The following is a 12,811-nucleotide window of genomic DNA, read 5'->3' as shown; positions in this document are numbered from 1 at the left end:
ACACAATATATATATATATATATATATATATATATATATGTTGAAAAATATTTGAGAAGTAGAAAAAATAAATGATAAGGGCATGATAAAATTATTTCAATATAACTTAAAAAAAAAAATAAATAAATGAAAGTAACTAAACTAAATTTTCTTTTTTATTTTCAGTGTTTATAGAAAATAAAAACAAATTCCCTGATGCCATAAGAACAAAGGGACAGCATTTGAGTGGGCGTGAACCATAGGCGTGAACTGTTTGATTTAACCACGCCCATTTACGCTCTCGCTGGTTCGTGACGTCTAAAGCACGCTCTGTGTCTCCTGCCTGTGGAAGATGTTATGAAAACCGTGCAATCGCAAAGATGTAGTTTACAAAACGCCTGCTGTTTATTTCCCTATTTTCTGTTGCTGAAGGTTCGCAGGAGCAGCTGTAGTTGACGGTATGTTGATTTAATGCCAATGCATTTACAGTATACAGTGTTTTTCGCTGTCTTACATGAGTTGGATGTTGCCGCCTCCTCAGTATTGAACGAGGAGCCATAACTGACTATCAGTAAATAAGTAAATGTATTATATATTGTTTATTTTGTAGTTTTTATTTTTATTCTCAATTACTGTGTTTGCCTTTAGGCTTAGTTGTGTAAAGAATATATTGTATGTTCTTTATTATATAAAGTAAAATAGTTATATAGTTTAAAAGCTTACTCCTGCGTGTAACCATCTGCAATTAGTTTTAGTTTCTATAAAATAGAAGCGAGTGCATGATTATTTCTCTTTAATGATCTTAAGGTAAAGCTTCTGGCTTTAATCTGTTTTTATTTCCATCCCCAGGCCTCATGAGTGTGATTCAGCGTCTCTCCAGGCTCCTGTATGTCCTGTCCCTGGTCCTGGCCGCTTCTGGTTCTGGTCTTCATGGCCGTAATAACAGCGTGAGCCATGAGTACTGTGTGCTGGGAGCTGGACCTGCAGGGCTCCAGATGGGCTACTTTCTGTCCAGGAGCCAGAGAGATTACATCATTCTAGAGCGAAACACAGGACCAGGCAGCTTCTTCCATATGTACGTGACATCTGTATGAAAAAACACATTTTCTCAAACCGAGCTGGAATGATTTTACTAAAAATTAAAACTAAATAATTACAAAACTACTACAGTAAAAAGGGCTAAATTACAGAGCCCTGCAAACAAAAAATAATTTATATTGTGGCCACAAATTAAGAATTTGTTCCCAAGATTAATTTGTCCCTTCATTTTAGTTGAATTGTGGTCACAAGTTAAGGATCGGTTCCCTCGTTTTAGTAAATCATGACCACGTTGTACTAATTTGTTTCCTGGGTTAATTAAAGGGATAGTTCACCCAAAAATGAAAATTTGATGTTTATCTGCTTACCCCCAGGGCATCCAAGATGTAGGTGACTTTGTTTCTTAAGTAGAACACATATGATGATTTTTAACTTTAACCGTTGCAGTCTATCAGTCGTATAATGCATGGCAATGGTAACAAAATCTATGAGCAGGGCCGTTTCTAGGCATAGGCGAGCTAGGTGGTCGCGTGTGTGTTGATATCCAGCCGAAGAGCAATCAACCATAACTTCAGGCGAGCAGGCTCAGAAGTTGGGAATACGTGGAAAGTCACCCCTCCCAAATGAGTTCACGCGAGACAACGTAATCTTTTAGTTTTAAGTTGGTTTGAACAATCCGGATAAGTGCAAGTAAGTACCATTTTGATTAGCCGTCATACCTACAATGACTGTGCACTGTGTAAATCATGAGTAACGTATACGCGCGAGAGATCACTTCCGGCGCTTGCGTTATCTACGCCAGAGCGCGTACACACCTCACGCACCGGATGCCGTGCACGCACCCAAAGACAGTTGGACATAGTGGTGTATTAGAGGTCAAAAATTATATAAATACTGTTCGGTTTCTCGCACAAACCGATAGTTTCGTGTCTTAGGACATCAATGTGTCGTCACGAGCCGTAGGGTTTAATTTGGATTTGTCTGTGCATGTTTTTTTTACTCTCATAGATTTTGTTACCATTGCCATGCATTATAAGACTGATAGACTGCAACGGTTGGACTTAAAAATCATCATATGTGTTCTACTGAAGAAACAAAGTCACCTACATCTTGGATGCCCTGGGGGTAAGCAGATAAACATCAAATTTTCATTTTTGGGTGAACTATCCCTTTAAACCAAAACAAGGGAACTAGTTAGTACAACGTGGCCACAATTTACTATAATAAGGAAACTAATTAGTAAGTTGTGGGAACAAATTCTTAATTCGTGGCCATGTCATGTGAAAAGCCTTCATATTAAATAATAATAATAGAACATATATACTTTTGTGGCATTTTTTCTTACATTTTTATTAATATTTAAAGATAACAAGAAATCACTGTGTCATTATTGCATATCAATCCAAAGGAAAAAATATCCTATTTAAAATAAAATTGGTTGTAAATGCTGTTGACTTTTGTTGTTGAGAATTAGGTCGTAGCCATATGAGAATAAGGTTATAATATTTTGAGAGTATAGCCTATATTGTGCATACAAATGGCCAGGATTGGGAGCACTGGGAGAAATTCCGATGACCTGGCAACTGATTTGAATATATGTGGGATTATTAGCAGAAATCATACCATGTGTCATATACTCACAAGGACCGTATGCTTGGAAATAATATTTCACGTCTTCGAATGCATTCATTATTTGTATTGCACCAGCCACCCAATATGCTTTGTGCTTTTGGTACTTTTAATATAAAACAAAGTCTCAGCTTTCAAATTCTTTCAGTTTTATAGTGAAATACAAACAATATGTCTTACAATAATGTGTTTTTCACGCTCTTTATTAATGTGACGTGACAGATCGCTGTGAATCAATCATCTTTTCGATTACAATGAGACATTCGTTTCATTCATTTATACTGGGGTTTTTTTCATGCCTTCTGATGTTCCTTCATGTTTATATCGTGCTATAACATCTAATAAAGAGGAAAAACACATTTATAATTTGTATTTCATGATAAAACATCATTTGAAAGCTGAGCTGTGTTATATTAAAAGCAACAAAGCTTATTGCGGTTACTGGGTGTCTGCGCGCTACAAATAATTAATGGATTTGAAGACAGAAAATATTATTCCCAATCATTTATTATACCGTGAATAAAACAGCTTGTGAATTGTCACTTATTGTCGTTATCAGAAAAGACAACAATATAACTTAAGTTAACGAGTTGGAGCCCACTTCAACCTTTAGAACGTTTTATTGCTGGTTTTAATTAAACACATGTGAAGAAAGAAAGGTTGGACGCCACAGACGTTTTTTTGCAGAGTAGGTGGTGGAATTTTCACATTAATTAATGTTATTCATGCAATATACTGGCCTTGCTACAACTTTATTCTCAAAATATAATGACTTTAATCTCGTATTGCTACGACTTTATTCTCAAAATATACCGACTTTAATCTCATATGGCTATGACTTTATTCTCGAAATTTTGACTTTATTCTCAAAATATAATGATTTTAATCTCGTATTGCTACGACTTCATTCTCAAAATATACCGACTTTAATCTCATATGGCTATGACTTTATTCTCGAAATTTTGACTTTATTCTCAAAATATAATGATTTTAATCTCGTATTGCTACGACTTTATTCTCAAAATATACCGACTTTAATCTCATATGGCTATGACTTTATTCTCGAAATTTTGACTTTATTCTCAAAATATAATGATTTTAATCTCGTATTGCTACGACTTTATTCTCAAAATATACCGACTTTAATCTCATATGGCTACAACTTTATTCTCAAAATATACCGACTTTAATCTCATATGGCTACAACTTTATTCTCAAAATATACCGACTTTAATCTCATATGGCTACAACTTTATTCTCAAAATATACCGACTTTAATCTCATATGGCTACAACTTTATTCTCAAAATATACCGACTTTAATCTCATATGGCTACGACTTTATTCTCAAAATATAATGACTTTAATCTCGTATTGCTACAACTTTATTCTCAAAATATAATGACTTTAATCTCGTATTGCTACAACTTTATTCTCAAAATATAATGACTTTAATCTCGTATTGCTACAACTTTATTCTCAAAATATAATGACTTTAATCTCGTATTGCTACAACTTTATTCTCAAAATATAATGACTTTAATCTCGTATTGCTACAACTTTATTCTCAAAATATAATGACTTTAATCTCGTATTGCTACAACTTTATTCTCAAAATATAATGACTTTAATCTCGTATTGCTACGACTTTATTCTCAAAATTTTGACTTTATTCTCAAAATATAATGATTTTAATCTCGTATTGCTACGACTTCATTCTCAAAATATACCGACTTTAATCTCATATGGCTACGACTTTATTCTCAAAATATAATGACTTTAATCTCGTATTGCTATGACTTTATTCTCAAAATATACTGACTTTAATCTCATATGGCTACGTCTTTATTCTTGAAATTTTGACTTTATTCTCAAAATATAATGACCTTAATCTCGTATTGCTACAACTTTATTCTCAAAATATAATGACTTTAATCTCGTATTGCTACAACTTTATTCTCAAAATATAAGGACTTTAATCTCGTATTGCTACAACTTTATTCTCAAAATATAAGGACTTTAATCTCGTATTGCTACAACTTTATTCTCAAAATATAAGGACTTTAATCTCGTATTGCTACAACTTTATTCTCAAAATATAATGACTTTAATCTCGTATTGCTACAACTTTATTCTCAAAATATAATAACTTTAATCTCATATTGGTACGACTTTATTCTTAAAATATACCGACTTTAATCTCATATGGCTACGACTTTATTCTCGAAATTTTGACTTTATTCTCAAAATATAAGGACTTTAATCTCGTATTGCTACAACTTTATTCTCAAAATATACGGACTTTAATCTCGTACTGCTACATCTTTATTCTCAAAATATAAGGACTTTAATCTCGTATTGCTATGACTTTATTCTCAAAATATATAGACTTTAATCTCATATGGCTATGACTTTATTCTCAAAATATTATGACTTTAATCTCGTAATCTTAAATTTTTTTATTATTTTACGTGCCACTAAAACGCCATCGTATAATCTAGTGCTGTCAATCAATGTAAAAAAAACCAAAACGAATTAATCGCACATTTCTTCTGAAAATAATCGCGATTAATCACACTTAGCATTAAAGTTTTTAAATATACTTTTATATTGCAATAATTTCACACTCAATCTCCAAATTAATGTAGAAACAACATAAAGACAGTATATTTTTAATATTTGTTCAGTGGCATCAGTCAAGGCAAGGCTCACTGATACCAATACTACTACTGATGTCTTTAGGAAATTGTTTTTTTACCCTAATATTTTACCATTGACTATAGCCTTTAAACATTACAGTGTAATTGAGAGCTATTAATTTTAGCATTTATTAGACTTTAAAAAATAACTTTTAATTTAAATGAACTTAAAGGGCACCTATTATGCAAAATTCATTCATAAGCAGTGTCTCAGAACCAGCCTTTTGCAGAAAGTGACGTCACTTTGTACAGGCCCCGCCCACGACTGTTGATGCCATATTAGCACAGAGTGAGCCGCACACAATCCACCATGTTTATCTTCACACTATAGCATTAAAAGCAGCATTCAAGTAAGAAACACAATTCTAGTCAAAAAAAAAAGAGAGCGAGAGAAGCAACAGTTGTGAGTGGGGTAGCCAACACTAGCTCTGCTCCTGCGTTAGTTGTGCTAAATATTTTTAATGCGTTAAACTGAAAAAAAAAAAATCGCATGCGTTAACACGTTCATTTTGACAACACTAGTTTAATCATGTCTTTTTTTACTGTCTTCTTTTCAGATATCCTCGCCACAGAAAGCTCATCAGCATTAATAAAATATACACCGGGAGGCGGAACAAAGAATTCAACTTGCGTCATGATTGGAACTCCCTGTTGAGTGACAGGCCCGACCTCCTGTTTCAGAGAATAAGCCAGGAGCTTTATCCCAGTGCTGATGACTTCCCACGTTACCTCTCGATGTTTGTGAAGGAGCTGGGACTGAAGGTTAAATATGGAGCTGATATAGGGAGAATTAAAACATCAGATTTGAATGGAAACCAAGGCTACATTCTGACTGATCAGAATGGTGTCAGTTATCAGTGCAGGTATGACTCATTTCATTTCAAATTTAATTATTTCATTAAATTGAACCTTTACAGGGTTAGTTCACCCAAAAGTGAAAATTCTGTCATTAATTACTCACCCTCGTGTTGTTCGAAACCCGTAAGACCTTTGTTTATCTTCGGAACACAATTTAAGATATTTTTGATTAAATCGGAGGGCTCTCTGACCCTCCCATAGACAGCAAGGTAACTACCACGTTCAAGGTCCAGAAAAGTTTTTTTTTGCTTTTTTGCGCAAAGAAAACAAAAATAACGACTTTATTCCACATTTTCGTCTCTACTGCGTCACTTTGGACAACAGTATCATGCCATCAAGTCATCACGCCGGATCTGGGTCAGCGCCGGCGCCTCCACACGCTCGCGTCATGATACTGTCGTGAACGCGCGTCCACAAGTGACGCAGTAGAGACGAAAATGTGGAATAAAGTCGTTATTTTTGTTTTCTTTGCGCAAAAAAGTATTCTCGTAGCTTCGTAACTTTACAGTTGAACCACTGATGTCACACGGACTACTTTGTCGATCATCTTGATACTTTTCTGGACCTTGAACCTGGTAGTTACCTTGCTGTCTATGGGAGGGTCAGAGAGCCCTCAGATTTCATCAAAAATATCTTAAATTGTGTTCCGAAGATGAACGAAGGTCTTACGGGTTTGGAACAACACGAGGGTGAGTCATTAATGACAGAATTTTCGTTTTTGGGTAAACTGATCCTTTAATTAATTTAACATTTATTTAATAATGTTTTCAAGTGCTTGTCATGTCTCTTTGAAATACCATTTCATCTTTTTTTGTCTCTATAGTGTTCTGTTGGTGTCCACTGGCCTTTGGGTTCCTCAGCAGGTGGATTTTCTTGGTTCTGACCTAGTGGAGGGTTACGAGTCTATTCCCACTGATCCTGAGGAGTTTAAAGACCAGGCTGTGTTAATCCTTGGCAAAGGAAACTCCGCCTTTGAGACGGCACAGAGCATCTTGGGTAGAGCGAGTCGGATTCACTTATATAGTCCCAGCCCAGTACGGCTTGCATGGCAGACACACTACGTTGGGGACCTCAGGTATTTATTCCACCCTGTCCAACTTTTTGCATAATGTATAAAATGAATGGTTTCAAGTTTGCTTATAGCTGCAACCAAAATGCACAAGTGATTTATCCAGGTTTCACGTGAGGGCAAATATTTCCCCACACAGATTTCACAACAGGTTCCAAGTTGGTCACTCGAATTTGCCACACTGACCAACAGAAAGCTTCTTGGTTTGAAAGTGACCTTTGTGTGAGCTGTGCTTCATACATTGCTACACTATTGACAGTAGACAGTGGATCTTTTGTGCCCACAATATTTTGCTAATGTGATTGCACCTTAAGTTGAAATGAACATTTCTCTTTTGTAGGGCAGTAAACAATGAGCTATTAGACACGTACCAGCTGAAATCTTTAGACGGCCTAGTGGAGGGAAGACTGGAGGATATTGCCATTGTCCGTAGAGAAAAAGATGGAGGGAAGAGAAGAACAGCAAAGAAAAGAAGTCAAACACCAACAGAGGGAAAGGAGCAGCTGTATTTAACTCTTACTGAACTTCTTGATGACCAGAATGGCAACAACATTTCAAAGGTCACTGGGCAAAATCTGCCTGGTTACCACACTGATAACTTCTCGCTCAGACAGCCATATGACAGAGTGATCCGATGCCTGGGCTTTCGTTTTAACTTCTCCATTTTTGATGGGTAAGATCAACAATTGAAATGATGAATATGCCCAGTTATTTTACATTGTAATAATATTTAACTGTATTACTATTTTACTATATTTTTGGTGTGCTTTTTGTCTGGTAGTGTAATTATGGTCACATTGACAAAATATTTTCATTACTTATCCAGATCTGCGCGGCCGCCCCAAAGCAGTGGTGCCCGAGGTCGATTGCCAGGAATAACAGCCTGTTATGAAGGCAGAGGTACCCCCAACATGTTTGTCCTGGGTACAGCAGCCCACTCCAGAGATTATCGTATGTCTGCCGGTGGGTTTGTTCATGGATTCCGCTACACTGGTAAGCATTACACCTCATTTATACATAACATTTCAGGTTTGTCATAAGAACGTAGGAGGTCATAATAAAGTTCCTCTGTTTTGCTACTACAGTGCGTGCTGTTCATAAAATCCTGGAGCAGCGTTACCATAACATTGCCTGGCCTGCTACAGAATTATCTATTAGTCAGCTGCAGTCCTGGATTCTTAGGAGGGTGAATGAAGCTTCTGGACCGTATCAGATGTTTGGGGTTCTTGGGGACATTATTCTACTGCGAGGGTAAGAAATGTTTTAAGGGATGCATGTACAGTACAATATGTGGTAACACTTTAAGGTTCATTAGTTAACATTAGTTAACTACTTTAGATAACGTGAACTAAGAATGAACAATACCTCTACAGCATTTATTAATCTCAGCTAATGTTAATTTCAACATTTACTAATGCATTCTTAAAATCAAAAGTTGTGCTTGTTAACATTAGTTAATGAATTAACATGAACTAACAATGTACAACTGAATTTCATTAACTAACTTGAGTTAACAAAGATGAATAAATACTGTAATAAATGTATTGCTCATTGTTGGTTCATGTTAGTCAATACATTAACTAACATTAACTAATGGAATTGTAAAGTGTTACCCAATATGTTGTACTTAGTTGTCAATCATTCAGCTGATGAAATTTGGGGTTGATTAGATTAGTTTTGGAAGAAGTCTCTTACGCTTACCAAGGCTGCATTTATTTGATCAAAAATACAGTAAAAACAGCAATATTGTGAAATATTATTATAATTTCAAATAGCTCTTTTCTAATCTAATATATTATAAAATGTAATTTATTCCTGTGATGCAAAGCTGAATTTCCAGCATCATCACTCCAGTCTTCAGTGTCACATGACCCTTCAGAAATTATTCTAATATGCTGATTTGCTGCTCACAAAACATTTATTATTATTGAAAACAGTTGTGCTCCTTAATATTTGTGTGGAAACTATAATACATTATTTTCAGGATTATTTGCTGAATAGGAAGTTCAAAAGTTAAAAATAACACATTTGAAATAGAAATCTTTTGTAATATTATAAATGTCTTTACTATCACTTTTGATCATTTTAATGCATCCTTGCTGAATAAAAGTATTCATTTCTTTTTAAAAAAACAAACATTTTACTGAGCAGTCTTTCCAAATGTCCAGTGAACTCTAAACTCATGGGTTGTCAAAATTGTATCCGTCTTCCGACCTTGACAATGTTGAACGGACTGTAATTCTATCCCGCACGGCCTGTTTTCATTTATATCAAATTAGATATGGCTACTGTGATAACTGTTTTTTTTTCCTACACAAATCTCTCTCCTCCTTCTTTCCACAGGTCTTACTGTGAATATCTGGAGGAGTTTCCTCTACAGGCCTTGCCCCAGCTGTCTGCTCTATCTGGACGGCTCCTTTCGGATCATGGTCTTCTGGTCTTGGTCATGCAGTATGGACTGAACCAGACTGATACGCTAGGACCAGGTCGAGCTGAGTCAGAATGGACCAAAGCCTGGAGGTCCAACTTCCTCCATCCGGTCCTGTACTACTACAACACACTACCTACAGGTGAAGAGCTGCTCTAACATGTTCTGTTGATTTCTATATAGTGGATACAGAGCAAAGTAATTCTTAATCTCACATATGTGGACGTGTATGAGATTGGGATGTTGTTGAGAAAACATTTTGGACTATCCTGTTCCTGATATTCTATCATAATCATGTACTGGAATATGAAAATCAGTGTGCTCTGTTTCTCTAGAGAAAGATATGAGACAGCGTCCTGTTAGCTGGCCACTACCACGACCTGAGGCCGTTCATCACATGGTTGAGGACTTCTTAACTGAATGGGATCAGCCCATATCACACAGCCAACCTCTCAGACACTTCCTCGAGCACTGCCTCCAAACTGACCTCAGGGCCTTTTATGCTGGTCAGTACAGAAATGTTGTTCTTCTGAGACATTTTTTGAGTGCCAATAATTCTAAAATTCTCAAATTATAAATGCTGTTCTTTTAAACTTTCTATTCATCAAAGAGTCCAGAAAATGTATCCGTTTCTACAAAAATATGAAGCAGCACAAGTGTTTTCAACACTGATAATAATAAGAAATGTTTCTTGATCAGCATATCAGAATGATTCCTGAAGGATCATGTGACACTGAAGACTGGAGTGATGATGCTGATAATTCACCTTTGCAACAGTTATTTACTACAACGTTATTACAGCTATTTTAAATTGTGATCATGTTTCACAATCTTAGTGTTTTTACTGCATTTGTGTTCAAATAAATGCAGCCTTGGTGAGCAAAAGAGACTTCTTTCAAAAAACAGCATAGAGGAGTTACTTTTTGCAGCTTTTCTTGCAGGACTTAATCATCTATTATGTGCCTCTGTGTGTCCGTTTTCTTCAGAATCCTGTTTCCTTCTGTCCCTCACCAGTCGTACCCCACCCCTCTTCTGCCGTCAAGGTTATTTAAGAAAGCAGGGCATTGTGGGAAACAGCCACCTATGGCAACATGCCCGTGAGGCAGGACTTATGGCAGATCATCAGGGAGACACTTCAGTATCTGAATACCTGAAACATGCTGGCGCTGCAGTTGTTTCAGCTATGAACTTTGACCTTTGAAGGGCATTAACGGTACCAAAGACCAAATCTGTCCTGCTAAAATCCTGTTAATCTACCTCCCATTTCTCAATTTACTTACATTTCCATAGAAAACGTCCCACATCCAGCATCCTGAGACTACGATCAAACATACAGTTAAGTTAAATAATGAGTATTTGCCTTGCCATAGTTTTTATAAGCCAAAGTATAGATTTATATACTGTTTTATGGTGTTGGGTTTGGTGTTGCAATACAATGCATAACTAATTTTTTTATACAATTGTTAAAGGTATATCAGAAAGTTTTTTTCTTGGTTTGATATGCATGTACATCCCATCTCAATAATTAATTACAGAAAGGTGTGTCTGGTGGTTATATATTTTGTAGCATAAAACGTCATTGTAGTCATTTATGAAATTAACAATGTTTTTTTTTATAAAAAAAGACTAAACATATTGGATATTGGAAAGAGTTCAACTATAAAACATGTATGGACGGATGTATATGTGTATGTGTGCATAGGTATTTTTTTTTTAGTATTGGTGTAGTATTATTGAATATGTTTTGAATATCTGCTTTTATATTTCTTGAGTATTTTATCTTTCAGTGCACTTTTTGCAATAATTCAATCTCAGTATTGCTAAGCAGAAAATGAAATAAACTTCAAACTCAAACATTTGTTCTCAAAGAAAACAACATAAAAATTCAGTCGGTTTTGTTTGTCGTGTAATGCTGTCAAGATGTGAGCTAAGCATGTTCTGAGTTCCTGATTTAATCCAGAGTAGGAAATATTATGCACACATCTTTTAGCAGATTTAGCATGTGAATTGTTAAATTATTTGAATATATTTTTACTTTTACATTTTGACCCTTGTGTAAGTTTACTGAGGGCCCACTAGTGGGGATTACATGTGCAAATCATAACTAACAAATGCAGAAATTTTCAATAAATTCAAGACCCTAATCGTTTTCATAAAAAATTAATCAATAAATAAAATAAGCCAGAAATCACTTTTCTAAAAAATTACGTACGTATATTTACTACGTTATGACGATACGTTCTCTGATTGGAAGAGCGCTTTAACAACATCGATGTTGATTGGCTGCCTTGGTCACGATGAATTCAGACTAAGCAATGCAGACGTGTTTTACTGAAAACAGGCGCAAAACATTGAAACAGCGCCATTTTGGCTCAAATAGACTGAGTTCAGTGCTTGTCGGAACACGGAACGGTTTGGATTCAACATCACAAAATTAAATTACAATGAAATTAATGCAAAAGCAACGTTTCTTTATTTAAAGCTTAGCTCGAAATACAGTTTTGAAGAATACTGCTAGTGTAACAATGCTGCGTTAGGTTTGTGCAACAGATACAGTATTTACATTCTGGCGGAACGTTACTGACATTTACATGCTGACGTTAGTGCAGTAGACGCCTTATTAGTATGGACGTGTCGAGCCCACTTGTTGCCGCCGCCTCGGATGGCGACCGGTCCAGTTCGGAGGGAGAGTACACGGTAGCGCACGGACCTGCGGTGAGAGACGGCGAGAAACGGGAGGAGGAGACGCCGATGGAGGCTGCAGGTGCGGTCGGGTTCAGTATCTCCCGTCTGGACACGCTGAGGCTCAACCGAACCCGACCGCCAGCGGACACGGAGCTCCGGTACCTGCACTTGTTATGGCAGCCCGGTGAGCTGCTGCAGGCGGGACGGAGCTCGCCGGGCAAGATCACATCGAGTAGGGTGAGGCGGCTGGGAAGAGCCCGGAGGAACATGGGGCCCATTGGAAAAGACCTGTATGGTGTGTGCATGAACAGACATGTCATATATTGTTGTAATATATATATACACACACACACACACACACACACAGTAGTAGCCAAAATTATTAGAACACTAGTATTTTCACCAGCTAAAAAAAAAAAAAGGGTTC

At 36.3% G+C, this 12,811-nt stretch overlaps 2 protein-coding genes across 2 annotated transcripts in view; both read left to right on the top strand.

The window, feature by feature from the left end:
• Nucleotides 1–359: 359 nt before the first annotated feature.
• foxred2 (FAD-dependent oxidoreductase domain containing 2) lies at nt 360–11,297 on the top strand. Its single transcript, XM_016506673.1, has 10 exons — nt 360–437; nt 829–1,054; nt 5,902–6,207; nt 7,026–7,277; nt 7,612–7,944; nt 8,098–8,264; nt 8,357–8,522; nt 9,615–9,841; nt 10,035–10,205; nt 10,686–11,297. Exons 2-10 carry the CDS (start codon nt 834–836, stop codon nt 10,898–10,900), a joined length of 2,058 nt encoding a protein of 685 aa, XP_016362159.1. The 5' UTR covers nt 360–437; nt 829–833; the 3' UTR covers nt 10,901–11,297.
• A 754-nt stretch (nt 11,298–12,051) lies between these two features.
• The window catches only part of LOC107703879 (ankyrin repeat domain-containing protein 54-like), a 5,504-nt gene continuing 4,744 nt past the window's right edge, over nt 12,052–12,811 (top strand). The window contains exon 1 of the mRNA XM_016506672.1: nt 12,052–12,679. Coding sequence (XP_016362158.1) covers nt 12,325–12,679 — 355 coding nt within the window. The 5' untranslated portion in view covers nt 12,052–12,324. The remainder of the gene's footprint in view (nt 12,680–12,811) is intronic.

Source organism: Sinocyclocheilus anshuiensis, unplaced genomic scaffold (assembly GCF_001515605.1).
Source record: "Sinocyclocheilus anshuiensis isolate Anshui unplaced genomic scaffold, SAMN03320099.WGS_v1.1 scaffold1159, whole genome shotgun sequence".
Classification (NCBI taxonomy): domain Eukaryota; kingdom Metazoa; phylum Chordata; class Actinopteri; order Cypriniformes; family Cyprinidae; genus Sinocyclocheilus; species Sinocyclocheilus anshuiensis.
Note: the sequence above shows the minus strand (reverse complement) of the source record. Positions and strands in the feature narration are given on the sequence as shown.

Bases quoted from the DNA above. Each gene is read 5' to 3' on its own strand.
- foxred2 (XM_016506673.1), top strand. From the start codon at position 834: ATGAGTGTGATTCAGCGTCTCTCCAGGCTCCTGTATGTCCTGTCCCTG. The intron at 1,055-5,901 runs GTACGTGACATC...TCTTCTTTTCAG, and splicing joins CCAGGCAGCTTCTTCCATAT to ATATCCTCGCCACAGAAAGC. The intron at 7,278-7,611 runs GTATTTATTCCA...TCTCTTTTGTAG, and splicing joins CACTACGTTGGGGACCTCAG to GGCAGTAAACAATGAGCTAT.